General features: G+C 37.2%; 1 protein-coding gene across 3 annotated transcripts in view; it reads left to right on the forward strand.

Moving 5' to 3' along the window:
* LOC121855306 overlaps positions 1–24393 on the forward strand; it is a 45620-nt gene that overhangs the window by 14300 nt on the left and 6927 nt on the right. For all 3 annotated transcript variants that reach the window (XM_042350187.1, XM_042350188.1, XM_042350189.1), the window contains 12 exons: positions 504–591; positions 1407–1503; positions 4751–4922; positions 8283–8370; positions 10453–10540; positions 13214–13337; positions 13780–13867; positions 14484–14571; positions 15807–15954; positions 17296–17380; positions 18574–18661; positions 18784–18895. In XM_042350187.1, coding sequence (XP_042206121.1) covers positions 504–591; positions 1407–1503; positions 4751–4922; positions 8283–8370; positions 10453–10540; positions 13214–13337; positions 13780–13867; positions 14484–14571; positions 15807–15954; positions 17296–17380; positions 18574–18661; positions 18784–18895 — 1266 coding nt within the window. The remainder of the gene's footprint in view (positions 1–503; positions 592–1406; positions 1504–4750; positions 4923–8282; positions 8371–10452; positions 10541–13213; positions 13338–13779; positions 13868–14483; positions 14572–15806; positions 15955–17295; positions 17381–18573; positions 18662–18783; positions 18896–24393) is intronic.

Below are 24393 nucleotides of genomic sequence, written 5' to 3' on the forward strand. Positions count from 1 at the left end.
CAGTAAATGATGATACTTGATCCATAATTGGAGACTTGTTAATGTTTCAAGAATAAGCTTGAAGTGACAAGTTAGAACATAACCTGAACCTGTGAGTTATGCAATTGTACTAATAGATCATTCTGTAGTATTAGTAGGTATTGTTTTTTCACCGTGGATTTTTTAATCATACATATGGTGATTCAGTAAAATCACAACTGAAACTGATCATATATTATGATGCAACTATCTTTCCAAGTTCCAGCCATGCCTCATGTCAGAGTTTCTATCTTACACTCTTGAAACAGTAGGTCTTGTAATTTGAACTGGTTATTGGAGGTTCAAGGTCTTCAGAAAATCCTCCATTATGTTGGACAGGATTAATCGCCCTTCTCTAGCCATCACACCATATAAACCTTGCAGGTTAATTGTTTCTTTTGCTTGATCATAAAATGAGATTTTGTACTTGAATCCTTCTTGTCTTTTTAGTGCTATACAGTAATGATAATGGTAATTGCTTCTAGGGACAGAGGCAAGAACTCTTCGTTTCATTGAACTTCGAGGTGCCAAAGAAGCAGATATGGTCTCTTTGGGGCCAGCTCCTGTGTTTGCGTAAGTACAGTAACAAATTTGATTATAAGTATACCTCTTATGGAGCCATTATTTTGGAAGAATATAAAAGGTGTCAAGAGAAAGTGGTCCTTTTTTGTTGCTGAGTCCCATTGCAACTCATTCTAATTTCATCTGATTTCTTACTTAGATTCCTACAATTCCTACATTTCTGAATACAGTATTCAGTGTTTTTTATTATCATTATTACAGTATTATCTCCCTACTAAAATAATTGTCGAACAGCTAGTTTGATAAATGGAGTTTTTTGGTATAAACGAATCCAAAAATCTCATCCAGTACTGAACTTTCTTCTGTACAGTTATATTTGACAAAGTTTGGTACACGGGGCTCCCCAAATTTGCTGATTTTTTTTTTGCGGATGACACTGGATGTACCCAAGAATGTCTGTGGGTAGTTTTAAAGTTGCTGGCATTTTCACGGCTGGGACAGGGAGCCATTCATTCTAGAGACAATAATTTCCTTTACCTGTATTGTAAATATGTGTGTGTGTGTGTGTGTGTAGACACACACGGACTTGAGGGTAGCCTCACATTTTTAATAAATTTGTTTCTGATTATTTGTGAGAGTATTTTCCCATAGTATTTATTTGTATGTGTTTTGTGTGTGTGTATATACAGGCAAAAGAAACAATTGTCCTTAGGGCAAAAGGGCAAACACAAAGGGAATATATATTTCTTTGTACACAAATAAAAATGTATCCCCCCCCTCCCCGATCAGCAAATATTATTCACGGATTTGGCGATTCGTGGCCATTTTGAGAACCTAACCCAAAGTAATATATTTCTCTTTTTCAGTGAGATCCTAGAAGAGTTGGCTATGTCAGAGGATGTAACACCTGCTGAGGCACGTAAGAAATGGACCCAGCTTGTTCGGCGCTATCTCGAGCTTAAGGTAACTAAATAAGTGGGTACTATACATATGTTGAACTGAGAGTCTTCTGGATATTTGAGTTTTCCGATTTCCTTATTTAGGTTGCTCCATTATAATTCCCCCACATGAGACTATGTTTAAAAGTGTTTGGGATAAATTATGTCTTCAGTTTCATGGTACACAGCTGTTAAGGAGAGTTTAATACCTTATACAGTATCTTGAATTGAGGCTCTGGTAACAGTATGGTTTAATACCCTGAAGGGTGTCAACTTGCCAGTGGAGTTTAAGGATGTGGTACTTTTATTATATTTGTCCTGAGAACAGAGACCTTTTTATTGGGAAGTAGCATCCTCTCAAGGATTTTAACTTTCAAACTGGCTTTCCATTCTTCATGTGGGACTGGTGAATCCAAAGAACCAAGGACTAAGTAATATTGACCTGCAAAGTAAAGAGTTGATGACCCTGGGAAGGAGTATTAAGCTCTTGTTTCTAGTGGGGAACGGAAGTCCATCACCTTCTGAACTGTTTGGCTTCCAGGGAGGCTAAATCTCAGTTTGGTTGAAGACTGATGTTTCCTCCCTGTGGAACACACTATTTCTGGGTTTTGTTTGTATCCTGCTGAGAATTTAGGGAAGGGAGAATATTCTCCTGTCCTTTGAGGAGTCCACATTACAGAGTATGGTGTGGAGACTGTGGGGTCTGTTACTGAATGATATGAATCCCTAAGGAAACATTTCCATGGTTCTTTAGCATTACAGTAAGTAAAGATAGATTTAATTTCATCCACGGTTTGGGGTCAGGGTGATAAAGCCTGGGCTTGACTCCCTTAACACTCTTGGGATTTTCATATGCAAAATTGCATGTGATCTAAATTAATGCTTTCGGGTTTTCATACACGAATTTGTGTACGAGGTAAAAAATTTAAATTAAATAATTTTATGTTTGTGTATAAATACTAGACATGAAATCAGCATGTTCTGGCAACTATGTAGACAGCACTCCAAGGTCACCACACCAGGCTCCCTTTTGTGTTTAAAGGACCCAGGATATAATATTGACCCACATTTCTCACACATTTTCTTGCAGCTTTTACTGATTTCTCGTGCATCACAATGATTCATTTATTCATAACAGTGTTGTGAGAGTTTTGAACCATGCCTCATGTTGCTGGTGAAGATGGAGGAGTGGGAAAATGTAAAATGTGCAAGGAGACTGTACCATGTGGTGCCTCCTGAGGCCTCTCCCAGTGTCCCTGGCCCTTCTAGTGTAAGTGATAGTTTGTCTGGCCCTTCAACAAGCAGTCCTAGTGCTATGACTCAATTTGTACTATTATCTTTTGCGCCCGGAGAGAAAAAATTCATGATCTGCACTCGGCCTGGGCACACTCATCAGAATGCATAATTTACATCACTATTACCTACCTTATTGCCGGTACACATGAACTCCATCTGGCGGCGGTCACTTTTGACAATGTCACTGAGTTAGGGTATTAAGATTGTGTGTGCATGTAACAGTAAAAAGAAAAGAAGAAGATTACGTGTATCTACCCGAAATTATGAGTTGAAAAAACACAACATGACACCTCACAATTTGGCATGGAGTGGTGGGAGAGAAGGCTATAGTGATGAGTCTTGTGTTACTATCACAAATACAAAACCAATATGAAAACTGAAAAACAAGCAAAACTATAAAGAAACACAAGGAATATTATCACAGACGTAACGTTATGGCCTATACGGTAAGTCAAAAGGCTGAAGCAAACTCACAACTCCCTGTACCTTCTTACCCAGGATTCATAAACCATGCCACCTACCTTTTTATGTTATTTAACAATTGTCTATTGCTGAATGTAATATGTAATTGTAATAACTTTTTTGTCTCAACACTATTCTTGACCGGTTGTGTCCTGGAACAGTAATGTACAGCACTGCACGCAAATTGTACACAAAAACAGCAGCTACCAAGGGAACAACCTTCTACAATGGCAGCAGAATGTTTTCTGGTTGAAATTGGGGGGAGGGGGTGAAGGGGCACAACTGCTAGAATGAACAGTACCTTTAACAAGCAAACTTATATCTTGAGCCCTGCTATTCGGTAGTTCCACGCTGGGTCCCTAGAACAAAGCAATCGTGAAAGTCGCGAGGCCACTGTATTCACTATACAGTAGTTAATTTCGAGAATGCATTTATCCTTAATAGAGAAATTTACTCAAGTTACTGGTTAACCTTCATAATAGTTAGTCAATATTACTGATGAATCTGTAGGATGCCGAGTTGTTTGGAGGCAGCAAGGTTGTGATGTCATTTGCTATTTTTCTTTTATTTTCTGTGCAAATTTCTTAATTTTTTTTACAGTTTTCTCTCTTTTTCCATAGTGTACCAGAACACTGTACATTTCTTAATTGTGTTTATTAAATAAATAAACATTTTAGGCATTCATGATTTTTGGGGCCCCCGGTTCCAAATTCCTCATTTTGTATGGACTTACATGTACTGTACTGTATTATTATATCACACTTTTTTACTTCACAAATGTTCTCAGTCCCTGTCTCACAGTGTAAGCTGAGGCTACTGTCCCTATTTTTTGCAGCAAGAATTACAAGTTATTTTCTAAACCTAGAATATCATAATTTGAAGATCCCTTAAGCTCTTCAGGTGAGGGATGCACGCTCAATATGCAGAAACCATTCCCCTTCTGGATTATTATGTTGAAGAATGGAACATTTTATTGGATGCTCTAGAGTCTCTGGTGGTTTAAATGAGCCTTGAGCTCAGCCTATTGAGGAACTCCAGAGATTGTAATGCCTTAGGCTCCTAGATGGCTTTTGAGACAGCAATATTTGTGGCTGAGGATCCTGTAATTTACATCCTTCTGATTTTCCCTTGAGCTTGCTGCTCTTCCACTCCATGTGTGGGGCAAGAGGTCCACTTGCTATCTTCATTTGCTAAGTTATTCTAATGGTCACCAAACAGCAGGGTTAGGTCCTTGTTGATGCATACGGCAAGAGACAATGGAAATAAGCAAAAGAAGAAACTTATATCCTCACATCTATGGTCTAATTTAAAGCTTTCTTTAAATCCAGTTTTTCTAATACTGTACTGTCTTTGGTAGCATTATTAATGAAGGCCTTTGCCACATGGATTTCTACTTCACAACTTTGGGGATTCTGAACGTTAGTTTATTTAGTGTTAGTAGTGACGCAGCACCCTAGTGGGCACTCCATATATTGTAAGCAATAAAGTGTTTAATTATTAATTCCTTGTTTTAGGGTCCAGATGCTGAAGACTATAAGCCTGGATATGGGAACAGTCCAAACCTCATCTCTGGTGATGTAGAAGGAGGATGGTTGTTTTTTGCCCCCATGCACTCTGTCATGGAAGCTATCAAGGCCACATCCCCAGATGGAGGCACCAAGTCACGCAGGTCTCCTGAGTACACATGTGAGTTTTTGTTCTTTCACCCCACTTGTGTATGGGGTGGTGGCTAAGCATTTGTTTTAAATTTCTGTTTATGTAATGGGATGATGAATCAAATTCTCCCTCCATTTGTTAGAATCTGGAAACAATGAAAAAGGAAAATTTACTAATGAGCAATTTAGACAGGTTTGGAAGCCCAATGTAGAGTTTAAATGTTGTCAGTATTGTCTTATTTATGGAGTAAAGAAATTTTCTGTTCATGTTTCCATAATTACAAGTGTTTTGGTAAGAGCAGGTAAATATTGAACTGTATGTGAAAGAAGTTAGCAAATGTATGAGGGTAATGCACTGAACCTTTGTTAATTTGAGATCATTGAGCCATCATGTGTCATTCAAAAGTAATAAACAACACTGCTAGGAAGGTATCTCCATAGCAAATACTACACAGTATGTTATAATAACCCTCTTGTAAGCTGATTTGCTGAAAGCCCTCACAAGAATGCATCCTGAGTGAATACCTTCTGATACAGCTTATCCTCTTATTTTCAAGTTAAATTACAAATTATACACTAATTTTGTCTTCCATTACTGAAATAGTTATATTAATCATGATGAATCATACACCACAAGAGGCTGATCACTTGAGAAAACAATACTTAATCAATAAATAAACCTGACAAATGTGACAGCACCCAATCAGCCCATGCCACACAACCCCTAGCCTGCTTACATACTCAGTCTTAGCTCTCGTTAGGCTTACAGAAAATCTGAGTAGACCATTCTGCAGTATTCAGTGAACAAGTGTTGTTCTTTTCAGAAGATTTATATTAATTTTACCCATTTCTTATAACTTAAGTATGCCAGTTAACTCTTAAAAGCCAGGGCAACTTAAGTCCCACTGACACCCCCCCCTCCCCCAAGGGATTTTTTTTTAATCCATTGTCATCTGTAGTAGGTAGTGGGCAGCTATCAAACAGGGAGGTACTACCACCTGGGAAGATATTGGAAGCATAATGTGTTGTCTAATGGTAGACCCTGCTGCCATATGGCATCACGAAAATTGTGACCAAGTCTCAGGTTGCTGATCTGACTCTGCCTCATTTACACACAATTGCAGGGTTTCAATTGTTTCTCTTACTTTGACAACACATCATACATACTGTATATCATTTCATGGTTTATTATTATTAATATTATTATTATTATTATTATTATTATTATTATTATTATTATTATTATTATTATTATTATTATTATTATTATTATTATTATTATTATTATTATTATTATTATTATATTTTCACCCCCCCAGGGCCCGAAGGGTCAGTGACCTGTGCCCCGATGGGCTAATCCCCGAAGAAACAACAACTTATAAATGGGTTAATCAGTATAAGAAGAAAACCAGAAGAATGTACTGTACTTGCATTCAACTTTATATTGTAGCATGGTTGGAGAGTGTCTGGAGTGTTGATGATCATTGTGGAGTGATGAAAGATGTTTTGTTTGGGGCTGCTGCCTCACAGTCCAAAGCATACAACACACAATTCTTACTTGAAGGCTCTTTTATATCATATTTCTATCTTATAGGTACTACAAAACACAAAATATTTTTATTTTCTTCAAAAGCCCTATAAAATACTGAACAGAAGTCGAAGGACATCATCCATCATGATAGTTGGCGGGTAACTGACCACGAGGCATGAGTCTTAAAACAAAGATTATACATGAGTTGAGTTGCCAATGATATAAATAACCAATACAAATTATTTTGTCCTGCCTGGACTTACAAAATATGCAGCAAATATTAAGAATGTTGTGGAACGTCAGAACTTTATGTGAGTGTAGCTAGCGAGGTATTGCCGAATGATACCGACACACACATGAATCAAATAGTTTCCATATAATAATGTATTGCTTTATATTGTTAAAATATATATGCCATGCATGAATCTATATCTATATACGACTGCAAGGGATGACTTGAAGTGAGATCCATGAGAAACTAGTTTAATCCCAACTAATTTCTGCTACTGTGATGCTGCCACATCTTTACTGGGAATATTACAGGGATATAGAAGCACCTTTCCCTGAGTGTCTCTCTATGGGAACTTGCCATAATGGTACACACACACACCTGCGCACACATTTACCATTCTTGAATACAGTTTGCAGAAATAATTGGTTCCAAGAGGTTTTGGGATTGAGATATTTCCATGTATGGAGAAAAATTTCTCATTCATGGAAAAAAATCACACACACCAGAATTTTTCCAGGTACCCTGTACTGAGGAAAGTTTTCCATGAGTCTAAACTACACATCTTGCACGGATCGACTCAGAGCTATAATTATATATATATTTTTTTTTTACGGTCATTAACCCACTCAGGTACAGGTCATTTTTAATGACCCACATCAAGGCCTTGGGGGTGAAAGTATAATAAAACAACAATAATAATAATAATAATAATGATAATAATAATAATAATAATAATAATAATAATAATAATAATAATAATAATAACCACTGTACTCATACAATATATTGTAAACAAACAAAATATGCTACTTCATACTGTACACTATATTTTACTGTACTCACCAGCAGATGATGTCATTTTGAGCTTGTGATGCAGGCAGGCCAAATGGTGATATGATGATACAGGATGGCTTGCCTGTGTCCTGTACCAGGTGTTACTGTCACTCTCCTCTCCCTCCATGAAGGATTTTACTCACATTGTATACTGTACACACACCTTCTACATGTATTAACACTTCTTGGCTGATTATATACTGGTACAGTACTGCATAACACAGATTGTATGCAAAAACAGCAGTGAGCGAGCGAACAAATTTGTACAGTGGCAGCAAACAATGAACTAAGAATGTTGTGATGCAAGAGTTTGTGTAGATAGGCTTTGAGATACATCAGCCATTCATAGGCATCCCATGCAGTCACACGATAGTAGTGGCCAGTCGTAGCTCACGACCACAGAACCTACCCAGCCACGCACCTTGCATGAGTCCCTATGTCAGAAACATGATGCTATATCTCAGAATTTCTTTTGAATCCCCAGAATAAATAGATTTTCTCAGAATGTTCTGGAAATGCTCATGATGCAATTCTCAAGAATTCGTTCAGATACACGGAATGGAGAGATTTTTACTGGAATTTCTCAGAATGCTCCAAAAAAATTCCCGCCATTGCAGAATTTCGGGGATCGAAGATTCCGGCCAGCAGAAAGATTACCATATATCTGTCACAGACGTTTTAAATACAGTACTGTACAGTTTATATACTGTACTAACATATTAAAGTTTATACATTATTATCATATGGGAAGTCAAGAGTAGGTTTTATAAGTTCAATGTCTTTCTCTCCTAAAGGGTCTGTTGATGTGACACGGAAATTTATCAAGATCCGAGGAGAGAAACATGCAGAGATATCCCAAAAAGGCCACAATGCAGTCTACCAGTAAGTGGTATATGCAGTAGACGTACAATCAGTTTTTTGTATATTGTACAGTGCAGTATAGAAAACTATATTGTCTTTTTGTTTTACTCTCAGACTTAAACAATTTTGGAGTGTGTACAAACTTGTTTATGTTCATATGAAATAATTTCTTCTTCTGCAATTTTCTCTTCAAGTTGTTTGTGTGGTTTTTATCCTTTAAACTCTCATGGTTTTATATAGTAGAAGCACAGCTTTTAACAGGCATGACATTTCTTAATAACAACACATTGTGACTGCCTTACTTATATATTTTCTGTGCTGAAATCTTCTGTAATTGTTGTGATTGTTTCTGCTGAGACAATTTTCTTCTAATCACAATTATTCCATTTTCAACAAATTCTTGTATCTTCACTTTTTCCCCATAAACCTTTTCATATCACACTACAGTACAGTATATGGTGGGTGGAATCAAGGACAAAAAATACTCTTTTCAACTGCTGTCATCCTTTCATTTCAACTGCTGTCACACCCAGTTGTAAATAGCTCCCTAAGGTTACAACTTGGAGAAGTGTATGCATTTGAGTGCATTACCAGTCATGCTGACTCCTTGTGTACCAAAGGCTGTATCCACACTGTCTCTAATGAGACCCACTTTCACTTTCATAGGCTATATATACAATCTTTTTATATATCTGTCAATATTTATGTGTCTATTTGCCAATCTATATGTGTGTGTATGCTTCCTCCCTCTCTCACTCTAACAAAATTACATTAGGCTTACCTATGATTAGGTTCTTATATATTCCTAGCTTATCTGAAAAAAACAACATTATTTACTCACATTCTCCAATGAAGCTTCCAGCTTTAGGAATTAGAGATGGGGAATATTGGCTAGAGGAAGTGTGTGTGCGTGCACGCGTGCGTAACAGAGAGAGAGAGAGAGAGAGAGAGAGTCTGCTCAGAATGGTACTGATCTAAGCACTTGCCAACACACAAAGGCACATCATTGACATTGCACATGTGGCTTGTGTCCTTTCCTTGCCTTGCATAACACAGTTGACACCAAAGTTGTTCTCTGTCTTGTATCTAGTCTCTTCCGTGGCCTAGTGAGGCATTGAGGCAGCATTCTTTATAAAAAAAAATTTTGCATTTTGCCTGCCACCTGCCCCCAAGTCCTTGCCTCCATACTCTGGCAGTAGGCTGTTGTTGAAATCTTAATATGCATGAGAGGAGTTAATGGGCCCGACACGGTGGACCAGCTCAGCTGAAGGGAAGAGACTGATGGACAGATGACTCGCCCTTATCTTCACCCACGTGTTCGTACTTTCTGGGAGCTTGCCTCATGGGATCATGCAATCATCTATGACGCACGAAAATTTGACGCAATTATCTTGAGAACTTATTTCTTGGTGATTATTTTTAAAGTTTAATGACATGATTAGCATAACCAATGCAAAAATAGTACCCAATGATTTGACACAATTTGCGTCATGATACACGAGAAGTTTATCTGTTTAATTTTGAGTGAAGAATGGAGATCTTTCTTCAAATCTTTTGCAGTATTTAAAGGGTGACAATGGCTGGAGTTTGAGATTTCTAAAGGTTGGAGACACAGGTAATCAATGCACTATCTTTATTTATGGGATGATGCAATACCTTCTGGGATGACACTACAGCTCCTCTTTATGCAGATCTTCTCTAATAAATAATGTACACACGCTCCAAAAGGTATCTTTATGGAGGAGTCCGATGAATTTTTAAATTAATACGACTCCTGTCCCGTTGTATCGGTAGGATTGTCAAAATCCTCCATGCTTTGTGTCTCACAGATAATCATAAAGATACTTTATGGAGCACGTGTACACAAGGTTGTTCCTAGTTTCCAGTGGTGCATGGTCCTTCTATACAAGTTTATTTCTGAATGGTTGGCTTTATGGGAGTGGTTGATTTTGTCAACTCAAGAAATATTTTTTTATTTTGTACAAGATTTTCTGTTTTAGACTGCCTTTCCCTGAAATCTTTCCTTTTTCCTTGGTTTTGGTATATCATTGACTATGAATATACTGTACAGTATAACTTACAATGTAATTTTATTTTTCTCAGAGACATCTTGGAAAAGCTTGGAATCACTGATAAGGTCAGCGTGATGATGGCCCGCAAGAAATGGAACTACTTGGTCAAGAGATTTCAGGTTAGAATCATGATAGTATACTAACTTAAGAGTAACTATGGAAGTCTTATTGTGGTAGCTTCAGTCTAATTTGAATTAAGGAAGCAACAGTCTGACAGTAATAGAGTATTCATTCTATTTATTCTTTTGCCCTGTGTTAATGGAACTGAACAGATACACCTGATGTTGAATAAAAAGAAATTTCAAGTTTTCTTCACAGTAGTGTGCATGAATGAGGTGAAAGCATGGTGTCAAGTGATACTTGGAGAAATATGTGCTGCTGATACTGGGTTTGGTAAAGTGACCGGTAAACCAGTTGGATATTTTGGGCTGATAGGCAGATAGTACACATCAGTTGTGGCATGGCATGGCTTGGCTATGTGAGGGAAAAGTGGCACAAAACACACTACAGGTATCACGTGCTTGACCCCATAAGGGTGAATTTTTCTCACATATTAGGAGTTTCTGGGAGAAATGGGCTCCTCATATATACTGTACAGTACGGTACATGAAATTGTGTATGTAGAACTCACATGTGTTGAGGACCTCTTGTATAGCCTTTGCAGTGGCATTCATATGACTTTCCCACACCACTCCCTGATCAGGTGGTGTGTTCTGTAGATTTTTATATATATTTTTATATACAGTATGCTGTATATACATGCCTGTAGAGGTTCCTTGGGTAGATACTGTACATATAAAATTAAAAAAAAAAAAATTCTGAAAGCCTATCAGTCCCTAGCACTTCAGATAACTGGTAGTGTACAGTCATGCCACATCTTATGCATATTTAACTTACACTCGTTCAACTTTATGTGCTTGGCTGGGGGGGGGGGGTTGTAGGAGCGTATGGCTGGGGGAGATGACAGCATATAAAACACACGGCCATATAAGAGGCACCTCCCCCCCCTTATTTTAGCAGGGAGTATTTAGGAAAAACTTTTATGTATATTTTTCTCCTGTAGTCATAGTTTTCTTAAAATAATATATATACTACCAGTAAATGTGAGGAATAAATAAAAATAAGTAATAACTCCGAACATATTTAATAATCTTGATAAAATTAAAGTTAAGTACATTGGTACATGGGTTTCAGGTGTCAACACCTCGTTTGTTTCAAGACGCAAGGGAAGATTTCTTGTCGTTTCTTAATTCTGAAATGTCATTCAATATCAGGTCATCCAGAAGACTGTGAGACATTGCTCTTTGCATTGATCATAGGCTCAACAGATGAGTTCCTTCGTTCATGTCATCAGTGAAATGCCTGGCACCCCCCAGTGGTTTCCATGTAATATTTTGCTAGCTTCTTTTTTTTTTAATATTTAACTTATTTTCTGAAGGACTGAGAACACAAGGCATTCATTTTGTAATGCCTGGCCAGAGAAGAGCCTTAACCTTACGAGTATTCTAAAAAAAATGAAACAATTAAACGTCAATCAAGGCAAGGCCATCACCATCTGGTCACCACATGATTTGCGTCTCTACCGTGACGTCATTGAATGCAGCAGAGCTAAAGTTTATGACATTACAGCGGTCTGTCCTTAATGTTTTTAGTCCTTGTACACACTCACCATGGTTGCCTCCACACGTCTTTGAGTCGTCTGAGCTGGGGATTGCCTGAACTATGTTGTGAGCTGGATGCTTGGGAGGTATGGCTGTAGAAGAACTTATTCTTTGTACATAAATTAATATGTACTCTGCCAGTAAATGTGATGATTAAAGAAAAAGAGGAAAAAAATACTGCATTGCCGTTTAGCAGGAGATGGTGAGAGAGCGGAGCAGTGAGTGAAGAAACGCCAGTTGTAGTTCTCTTCATCCCACTCTCGCTGCTTACTTCTACATGCACAATGATTAATTCCCTTTATGTTTTTGACCTTATGATAATAAATTTATTATTTTATTGGATCATACTATGTGTGGCACACATTTAAACTGAAATAGGCCTAACCAGCCAAGCTGCCAGATGTGCTGTTCACAGGTATATATAATCATGTACTTTATGGATGGTTTAAGGGATTTTCAAGGGTAATTTTGTCTATACGCATTTTTGCCTTCGTGCACCATCTTTTGAATGTAACCCCCGTGTAAGATGCGACTCAACTGTACTCAAGTGTAAAATGTTTGCAGGGTAGTGAAGACAATAGGTTGATGCTGCCTGTTAGATCATTAGGAATTGTCCAAGGTATCTTGAAATATTTGAGCTGATCAGATTGAATTGTACAGTTATCATGAAGCGATCATTATGTTTGTCCATTGCAAATGCTGGCTTCTGTAAAACCTAACTTGCAAGTGAATGATTTACTTTTTAACAATTCTTATTCCTTGTGGTGTTTCCAAAGAGCATTCTAGCAAAAAATGATGCCATAAAAGACGTCACCATCACGATTATCAAGGTGTGCCTAATTCCTTTGGAGTGTGATGGTGGACAAACATATCATAGGTTTGCAATCCCTGCATAAGTGTTCCACTTATTTCACCCACAGTCCCCCATGCTATACTGTACAGCATAAGTACAAATACACCATGTGCACAGCTCCACCATTGAAGCTGTAATGTTATACTCATTACTGGATATTATTATTGGTACTTATAATTTGTGATACTGCAAGGTATGATTTGTTTAAGTTTTTAGTTTACTCATTAATACATACTGTATTACTTTTATTACAATATGCATACCTTATACATTTCTAGGATGAAGAGATGGCAGGGGGAGAGCGCACCTGGGCATTCATGAAGGAGATGGGACAAGTAATGAAGCATTTTCGTGGTGCTAATGTCAACAAGCTAAAATCTCGAGCATCACCTGAATTTTTATGTAAGTAAGGTCAACTGCAGTAACTTTTTCTTTCTCACTCAGCTTTCCCAAATAAAAAATATTTGCAACTTCTTTTTTTATTGTATAATGAAATATAACAAAAGGAAGTTGTATATTCTGTTCCAAGACTGCAATTATCTCACTCATAAACTGTGACTCAGATTCTTAATTATTGGTGTATTATCACCCCCTTCCCGCCCAACCCCTCATCCCACTCATTTATGGATAAAACATTATACCCGTAGTACAGTAAACTCTTGAGTGCAATTTTAATGCCTTTTGGCCAACTTCTCTGTTTACCTTACTATGCTGAAGGAACACAATTAGATGTACGTAATGTATTTTTACAATATCCTCTTGATGGAGAAATATAAACATACTAACCCGTGATAGTCTGCCCCCAGTTACAATGACTGCCTAATTACTTTTTCTTATTTGTCAGGGCCTAATGAACTAACCAGAAGATTCATTGAACTACGGGTTGCCCGACATTCAGATTTTCTTGAAACGGGAATTCAGACCACGTATACGTAAGTTTTATTAAGTGTTTATTCTTATATAAATAATTGTTTCATATACCGGTATGTACTGTACAGGGAGTCCTCATTGTTCATTGGGGATGTGTTCCTGATGACCACGACTAACAATGACAGAATGAATAATGGGGCTGACTAACCCATTGACTTACATGTTAGTATACATAGATAATATATTATGTCCACATAATAATACTTATTATTCTTATAATAATACTGTATATTATAAAATGCATTAATATACAGTACAGGTATTACTGTACAACTGACACCATCAGGTATAAAGTTGGGTGAACCGAGTTGTGGAGGAGCCACATATTAATGGAATTATACAGTGTATCTTTTGCATTTATTTTTCTCTTTCAATCACTGGGAAGCCATTCCACATTATAGTACAGGATGGCTAGAATCAAGAACAATATGCAACTTCTCTCTGGTGTTAATTCTTTTTAACTTCCTTGCCAGATATGTTCTGTTATGATATTCACCATCTACAATAATGCCTCAAGTTTATGCCAATTATTTGTACACAAAATTTCATTAGCATGTCCATCCTCAAATATCCCTCAGTTCCAGCTTATATTATTAATTTATATAATTTTCTCTACAGAGAGATTATGGAGGAGCTGGGGCTGGAGCATATTCTGAACCCCAACCAGCTTAGGAAGAAGTGGAATTACCTTGTTGCTAAGTACAAGGTAAGAAAGGAAATACAGAAAAGCAAAAATTATAGGATGACAAAGCTTTTGTCTCATTCTTTCCTGTTCTGTCTGCACTGTACTAGATGAAGGAGATTTAGCTTTAAATTCTGAGGAATTACATTATCAACTCTGTGTGTAACAAATTTCTCTCAGGCTTCTTCAATGTTCTTCTATGTTTAGTGATGAACCTGTTTGAATCCTTCAGAGGATTTTAAATCTGGCTGAGCAGAATTAGGTTGTACAGTGGGACCAATATGTTCTAATCCTTCCAAAATCTGCACCTCAGTGGGTTTATTCCCAGTTTGTGGATTGCTTCAATGCCTTATAATTCAGTACTGCATCCATTAACACTCATATGCACTGCTTCATTTATAACAACTACCCCTCCAAAACATTGGGCTAGATGTGACCTTCTTGCTAAAAAGAGCGACGCTGGATAGATATTTTGGCAACTGGTTCTTTTTTCTTTTCTTTTTTCGTACAAAACCAACTACCCATGAGTCAAGTCCAAGGGTGAGATTCCTACAATACAAAAGCTGAGAAGAGACTGGAAGACTATCATTCTGCCAAATTCTAAAATAGATATGCTAGGCCTCACTGTGCCCGGGTGGGCTATTCTCCGTAATAAAAAAGAAAAAGTGTGAATGAAAGATAAATACCTATTTGGTAACATAATCTACCCAGACCCACCCTTTTTATTTAGATAGGCCCATGGAAGATCAGAACATCAAATGATGTGACCCGAAGCCTAAGGGTTAATCCTGTACCGTATATACTGCACTCCTAGAGTGTGTAGCCAAATCAGAATTTGACTCTCCAGCCTCCAATCATAAATGATGACTGAGGCTTCAAAATCCACCTCCTGGGGCTTCTTCTTGTACTGCACTTAGGAAAGATTTACTAATTTGGAAATATATTATATCTTAGTTACCTATTTGAGACTTTGTTTTAATTCAGTACTAGTCACACATTGTGGGCAGGGCCTACAAATAGAGTTAAACTATGGTGACTTGTTGGTAAAGTGAGTACACATATGTCTAGCGATTAATTATATTGCATTATAATTATTAAATTATCATGGAAATAAAGATCTTGTTCCTGGAATGATTTGAACTAGCTTAGACATAATTTGCATCAGTCAGTTTGGTTAGCAGCTGGTTCATAATGAAAACTTTATGATACCAACTACTGTACTTCTGCCCTTTAAATGCATGCTTTAATATTATTTGTAGGAACTGTACTGTACCACTGGGCCAGATGGCACGAGTCCTGCACCTCACTCGTGGCCATTTTTTGATGATATGCACCGAGCCCTTCAACAGATTCCAGAGAGTGCCATACATGGAAGTCGAGCGGTTAGAACTAATACTGAAAATACCTGTAAGTGAACAAACTTAGTTATGCTTACTAGTAGGGAGGGAAGAAATTTAGAAGACAAATGTCTGATATCCAAGTCTCATTTCAATAATTCATGAAAATTTTATTTCTTTGGTCTTTGTAACATGTTCTGTTTGTCTCTCCTTGTTTTAGATATGGAATTTTAACTTGCAGGATCTAGATAGCCCAAGTAATGTAAACCACCTGATTAGACTCTTATTTAATGTTCTTATTCATTCATATTCATACATTTATTTATAAAAATCAGTAACATATACAGTAATCCCTTGCCAAATGTATGGGTTACATTTTACAGTTTTCCTGTGATTGTCAAGGGCTGGGTGTACAGGGGGGAAATAAGATGTTAGGGGAAGTGAACCCTGAGAGATATACCAAAAGTCCTATAATGTGCAGCTCATGGTAAGGTGTAAACTGCACCTTATACTTACCTGCATGTCTCACTTCACACTCACAAATACAGAGCAAAAATATTACTGTAATGTACAGTATTAACCTGTAGTGTACATAACTATATGAAAAAACCAGGGATGACAACGTAAGTGCAATGATATCGGCCAACACAGATCACATGTTCGCAAACACAGAAGCAAAGCACTTAGTCACAAAACACCAGAAAATATCACTTCACAGTCACTATAACACAGTTCAGTCTAAATGTTAGTGCTGTCCTATCACAATACTGTATAAGAAGAAAAAAAGATGATAAGTACAATGTATGATGCTGACCCATAATCGTGGAGCCGTGTGATGGCGGGGTTATGATCGACAAGGAACCAAGCTCGGCTGTAGTGTCTGGTGGCGCGTGGGTAAGGCTGACAAGTGAAGGGGGAGATGCATGGTGCATAGGGTTAAATATTGTTTCCTTATAAAATGTCACTGACTTGATGTAGAAAAATATAATTTGTGTTGCTGGAATCTTTGCAAGACAACGATTAATTTGAGTATCTACAACCCATAGTTTGCACTGGAGATAAAAAAATTCTAACCAATGAATATCGATGGATATCATTAAAGCAAATTTTTTTTATTATATATATATAGTGAGATGGTCTTAATTCATGACCATTGTTAAAGCGGAATATCTCTGAATGAGGCATCGTTTATCGAGCTTTACCTGTACTGAAAAACTTCCTGTGCCAAACTGGCTTCTCGCCAATTATTTCGATACACAGTACTCAAAACCACGTTAGGTATACCTGTGGTTTATCTATTCTCTTTAATATGAGGTAGAGTTTAAGATGATTAATAGATTTACTGAACTGACCCAAAATAAATTATTTTCATCAGTTACTGTATATGTAACAGTATTATCTCTATAACCAGGGACAAGAGAAGTAACCATAAGATTTATTCAGCTTCGTGGTGCCAGGCCTCCTGACAACACAAAGAAGGTGTCTTCTGTATTTGCGTAAGTCTCTCTCTCTCTCTCTCTCTCTCTCTCTCTCTCTCTCTCTCTCTCTCTCTCTCTCTCTCTCTCTCTCTCTCTCTCTCTCTCTCTCTCTCTCTCTCTCTCTCTCTCTCTCTCTCTCTCTCTCTCTCTCTCTCTCTCTCTCTCTCTCTCTCTCTCTCTCTCTCTCTCTCTCTCTCTCTCTCTCTCTCTCTCTCTCTCTCTCTCTCTCTCTCTCTCTCTCTCTCTCTCTCTCTCTCTCTCTCTCTCTCTCTCTCTCTCTCTCTCTCTCTCTCTCTCTCTCTCTCTCTCTCTCTCTCTCTCTCTCTCTCTCTCTCTCTCTCTCTCTCTCTCTCTCTCTCTCTCTCTCTCTCTCTCTCTCTCTCTCTCTCTCTCTCTCTCTCTCTCTCTCTCTCTCTCTCTCTCTCTCTCTCTCTCTCTCTCTCTCTCTCTCTCTCTCTCTCTCTCTCTCTCTCTCTCTCTCTCTCTCTCTCTCTCTCTCTCTCTCTCTCTCTCTCTCTCTCTCTCTCTCTCTCTCTCTCTCTCTCTCTCTCTCTCTCTCTCTCTCTCTCTCTCTCTCTCTCTCTCTCTCTCTCTCTCTCTCTCTCTCTCTCTCTCTCTCTCTCTCTCTCTCTCTCTCTCTCTCTCTCTCTCTCTCTCTCTCTCTCTCTCTCTCTCTCTCTCTCTCTCTCTCTCTCTCTCTCTCTCTCTCTCTCTCTCTCTCTCTCTCTCTCTCTCTCTCTCTCTCTCTCTCTCTCTCTCTCTCTCTCTCTCTCTCTCTCTCTCTCTCTCTCTCTCTCTCTCTCTCTCTCTCTCTCTCTCTCTCTCTCTCTCTCTCTCTCTCTCTCTCTCTCTCTCTCTCTCTCTCTCTCTCTCTCTCCTCTCTCTCTCTCTCTCTCTCTCTCTCTCTCTCTCTCTCTCTCTCTCTCTCTCTCTCTCTCTCTCTCTCTCTCTCTCTCTCTCTCTCTCTCTCTCTCTCTCTCTCTCTCTCTCTCTCTCTCTCTCTCTCTCTCTCTCTCTCTCTCTCTCTCTCTCTCTCTCTCTCTCTCTCTCTCTCTCTCTCTCTCTCTCTCTCAATAAATTGCACATTGATGAATAATATGATAAATTTGCTATGAAAACATTGTATTAATTGTAAATTCCTTGGATATTTAAATTATACAAACAATTATTTCATTGTGTGCTTTTCCCTAATGATACTTTTCTTTTTTCAGAAATATAGTGGATGAATTAGGATTAACAGGTGTGATTACACCTAATCAGGCTCGGAAAAAGTGGAACTACTTGTGGAGCAAGTATATTGTAAGTCATATGAAGGAAGTAAACTTTTGCCAAACATGAGTGTGACATAGCTGTGTTGACACTATATTGAATGCTGTTCTTTCCATAAGAGATTAATTGGAGTTGATTGTCACCCATACTAGGACCTGAGCCATCCTGATATCAACGAATACACGCGTCAGTCATGGCCATTTTATACTACCATGCAAGCTGTGGTTGGTGCGCTGCCTCTGTCCCAGGTCCTCACAAAGAAAGGTACAGTTTTATTTTGCAGTGTATCATTATATTATTTATTAATTTCACTTTAAGTAAAGGTAATATATTGAATGACATTAAAAAATCTTGTAATTATTATAATGTACTAATTTTAGGCATTGCTAGTTTCATTTTAATATATTTGGTGTCAATGACCATAGTTTTTATGGTGCCAGGAGATATTAAAAATCAATTAGTCGGTCATTAAAGAATTTAAGAAATTATAATATTTTGTAAACTGAGAGTTCTATTCTTTGGCACATACATACTTCACGTGTCCTTTCAGTAATAGTGCATCCCAAATCCTTGTATCCTTCCTTTATTTTCCTGCTTTATTGCTCATACTTCTTTATACTTCAAAGTAAAATTTTTGAAGTTATTTATAAGCATGTAATTTATTGTAGGTAGGTGGGTAGTTTTTTTATTAACTCAGGAAGTTGCTACCTTGTTTTGCCAGCTGTTCCCACACTGTGGGTTGGCATTAGGAAGAGCATCCAACCATAAAACTTTCCAGCAAAATGCATGATGGCAGCTGGGTCACCAGAGTTATGTCCATCCCCTAGTTTCTGCTGCATATCTTGGGCTGGCACCCTGGGTTTGTGATGGTGAGTGGAGGGGAGAGGGGTGACATCCCATTGTGGTTTTACCTAACAGCTGCCATGAAGTGCAGATAATGGGTGTAAAATGTTGTTGATGACTGTACTGAGAAAAATTTAAGACAGTTTTAGGTGAAGTAGAATTCCATATGTTGTCCCAGTCAAGGCAGGAACTGTAAATGCTGGAGAAAATGTATCTAACTTAAGTCCAGGGGAGTAGAGCTAATTTAAATCTAACAATTCTTGGAAATTCTATGACAGACAATACAGTACTTGCATTCCTAATTTTCCAACTAATATTCTCAATTTTACAGTGTGTACAGTATTGTACTTCCTCCCAGGTAGGGCAAAGAAATATATGATTGAAATTAAAAACTGTTCTGAAGATGCCAGTTTCCCTGCACTAAATGCTATAAACAAAGGAATGCAACTTGGCAGCACTAGTGATGGATGCTTATGAGATTTGTACATGATTTAAAATGAAATTCTGTTATGATTTATCCAGCTTATCTTTTTTGATGGGGATATGAGTAAAATCTGTACAGTACAGTATTTAGAAAAAAGGGTAATTACAAAAAACAAAACAAAAAACGACTCCCTTTACATCTTCCCAGATAATGACTATAAGTACAACATACCAGTGGGTTGATTACTTTGAAGTTGAGGTTCATTATTCTCTTCACTTCACAGAAACTACAGAAGAGCTTGTGCTATGCCCTTAGTATTGTAGTGATTGTGGTTATTAACGTTGTCATCCTTTGTCCCAGTTATAATTCAGCAGCTTCTAACCCAATTCATTTTATATGTAGTAGACCAGCTACATTATGTTCACACAACATTTATTATAATCTAATGGCAGTTATAATAAACCTCACTGTTTGTGTATCTGTATCATTTCAGTATGTATATGATTATTCTGTATTGAGAGACTGCAGCAGTAGAGTTTATTTTAATGAAATAAGAGTTCAGTCTGTCCAGTAAACCCTCAATTTATGTTCTTCTACCCTCTATTACACAGTTAGTTACTTGTGACTATTTTTGATATGCAGTATAAACTCACTTATATAATGTTCAGCAAGGTAACCTCATGGGCCTAAAATATTTGATTCTTGCCAAGTGTCTCCCCCCTCCCCCTCAACTGCTTCTGTCTCCATATCTTAATGTGCATATATACAGTCCCAAAAAGTATCGTTAGCAATGTTACTCGACCGGTTTCTGAACGGTTGGTAGTTCTACGTCTGCGACCTTTGAGCACGAATGATGTAAAAAAGTGCATAAATATGCATCTAAACCCCTGAAATAAAGAATATCATTAATACTTGTAATAAAAAAACAATAAATTAGTAAAAAAAAAAAAAATGTTCGTTGTAGGAGTTTCGTTCGTTATAGCATTCTCAATTTTATAGGAAAAACCGTTCGTTATAGGAATATTCGTAGTAGAATCCGTTCGTTATAGCATACCCCACTATTACGTGACTCGGGATGTTTGTCGTAAATGAACATATGCCAATAATCAACGCGATCTTACATCGAATGGAGCCAGTAATTATAGAGGAGACATCACAAGATGTGAGATGTGCTATCATTGCCCTTCACAACAAGGGTATACATAACACTGAGATAGCACCGGTGATCTGAGGTGAGCGAACCAACATTATCACGATGGGTTATGCCCCATGAAACAACTGGTGCCACACTGAAACTTACACTCACAAATGTCTTACTATAGGTGGGCGAGGGGGTTCTGTTGCCTCCAATTCCCTTGATTTTAAAACTTTAGGAAACCAACTAAGGCAAGATGGTAAAACAAATATTTTAAATTATCGAAAAATTTGAAAAAAAAATTCTCGGAGCTTTGTGCACCCTTCCAATAGCCACTCCCATAATATGAAAGTTATTTATGGAAATTTTCAAGCTCAACCTATCAGGATAAAACTGCTAATGGATGAGACAAGGGTTCCTCATATATTGTGCCCGGTTAAGATTCTTCAAGAATGGTTAACCAGATTCCCTAATCGAGGCCCCTGTATACTGTATTCTCATCACAAGATGGTAAGAAATTGTCTCCTAGTCAAATGACAAAATAATTTTCTCAGTGAGTCAAGCAGACCCTTAAAAAAAAAAAAATGGCACATGACACCAGGAAATATGCAGGGTCTGTGGCCTTTCCTTCGGCATACGAGTCTCAGTCAGATCAAAGAAGTGGGCTTTTGGAAATCTTCAAAAACCTTTCAAAACAGCTATCTTCATCTATCTATGAAAGATGCTTCACATGTGGTGGTACTGGGGTCCCCTCCCCCACCTAGTCAATCTCCACAACCAGGACCTTCTTCTTCCTCATCAGAATAAAGTGAGTATCCTAATTGGGATATGTAAATTAACATTTTACCTTCTGGAAAATGTTCCTATTATTGGAAAATATTTCAAAAAGTTTAAAATTATAATCTGGGCCTAAGCTAGCGGAGCCTTATACGCATTGTCACCTCCCTCTCCACGTCTTTTTTTTTTTTTTAAAAACCAGTTTTTGTATATAGTCCAGAATGCGACGTCGACATCCCACTCATCTCCACCCCTTGAGAGTTGACATTTGTTTACTGCTCGCTCTAGGGCAAGAGATGACGGTAGCAACGTGTGTGATGGGGGGTGCGGGAGGGAGTTTTGAGAATTGCAATTAAATGCCAGGTAGCGACGTGTCCTAATATTAAGTTTTTAAGTAATTATTAGATGTTTTAATTGCCTGTATGTTGGCCTGGCGAGTTAATGCTAGGCATTTACATACCTAGGTATAAAGCTAAACGTTGCATTCTGGACTATATCACAAAAACTGGTTTTTAGATTTTTTATTTTTTTATTTTTTTACGGGATTAGCCCACCCGGGTACAGGTCACTGACCCACATTGGGGCCTGGGGGACGAAAATGTAATAATAATAATAATAATAATAATAATAATAATAATAATAATAATAATAATAATAATAATACACAATTAAAAAATAATAATAATACAGTAATATTAATAATAATAATAATAAAAATACAATTAAAAAATAATAATAGGACACCTTTTCACATGTCCGTTGAGACATTGTTACATAACTATTTGACAAATTTCATAACCGAATGACAGAACACATATCGAATGACAATCTAAAATAACTGTTCGTTCATGCTAACGGAAGTGATTGACATAAGTTATGAAGTTGACAGACGTGAACAATAAACCGACAGTCTACATACAGTATAGTTTGAGAATGTAACAATTGGAGAATGACGTACCACTGACAGTTATTTTAGATTGTCATTCGATATGTGTTCTGTCATTCGGTTATGAAATTTGTCAAATAGTTATGTAACAATGTCTCAACGGATATGTGAAAAGGTGTAATACAGTAATATCAATAATAATAATAATAATAATAATAATAATAATAATAATAATAATAATAATAATAATGCAAAATTAAAAATTAAAAATTAAGTAATAACAAAATAATGATACAGGTAACAATAATAATAACACTAATATTAATAACAAAGAACTAAAGAAATACAAAAAATAAAACAAAATATAAATCAATAGTGAGAAACAATATATGTATGTTGTGTTGTCAATGGTAAGAGAGACAATTGAGACCCTGCAATTGTGTGTAAATGAGGCAGAAAGTCAGACCAGCAACCTGGGACTTGGTCACAATTTTTGTGATGCCAAATAGCAGCAGGGTTTACCATTAGACAACAAATTATGCTTCCAATATTTTCACAGGTGGTAGTACCTCCCTGTTTGGTAGCTGCCTATTACTATATTTCAGTGTTTTTGTATCTCTCAGTCAATGGCTTGTTTACATATGCCTTGCTTCTACCCAGCATGATACATACATTAATATAGCTTGATGGATTTCTTGTTATATTGAAGTATTTGGTATGCCATACAGGGATGTCTCCCTCCCTCAGTCCTATCCTCATCTCTAGCTGTTGCTGATATGGCAAACAGGTGAACCAACTTATGATGATGCACTGGGGATCATATCAAAGCACTTTGTCTCGCGTTTCAAATTGTAGCGATGGAAAGCTTAATGATACTTTTTTGGGGGACTGTACCTGCCTCTATACTTCTGTATTTACACAAGTCAGTGGTAGACTTTTAGTTGCAATGAAAAAGAATGTCCAAGCAAAATAATGTTTAATCAAAACCTGTCTTTAAAGTTTATAAACACAACAAAACCAGCACCAACTGTATGTAGCAAAAAGCTTTTGTTTCAGTGGGTGTGAATATCATTGTCGGAGCATACTGGGTATTTTATCTACAAAGCTACAACAGTAGACTTTACTAAATAATACCAGAATATATAATATTGAAGGAAACTTAAGCATGAGGCAAGAAGTGGTGGTGTTACCAGGTTTGAGAGGATGTTACTGTTGAAATTTACTCAGTGTTTTTTCTACAGTACTATGAGAGTAGATCCAACCAAACATTACAGGAACCTTATCTAAGCAAATTATGCTTGAAGTAAAAGTATCAAAATGAAGTAGGAAGCTGGTCACTATAGAGTGGTCAGCTGATGTGTTTTGACCAACTCATGGTGTTGCCAGTATCAGGAGTCTTTATCTTTAAAAGTATTTTAGTAATATCTAGTGCTGGGTCATTTATCTCTTCGTATATATCCCAGTTGTTTTATGTTAGAACATTTATCTGAGGCAAGATGTGCATCTTTTTCTTATTTCCTTGAGTGTTTCATTTTATTTAATACGTCTCAGACGAATGTAAATTTCAACAGTTGCCCAACACCCATTTGTCATGCCTCTGTACACTTGCCATCACAAATTATTGTCTCCATTAGAGAGAATATTATACGTTTGACTGGCTTGTGAATGAATTTAAAAGATCTCATTGTGATATTGTT

The sequence above is a fragment of the Homarus americanus genome, unplaced genomic scaffold (genome assembly GCF_018991925.1).
Source record: "Homarus americanus isolate GMGI-L3 unplaced genomic scaffold, GMGI_Hamer_2.0 scaffold32063, whole genome shotgun sequence".
In the NCBI taxonomy this organism is placed as follows: domain Eukaryota; kingdom Metazoa; phylum Arthropoda; class Malacostraca; order Decapoda; family Nephropidae; genus Homarus; species Homarus americanus.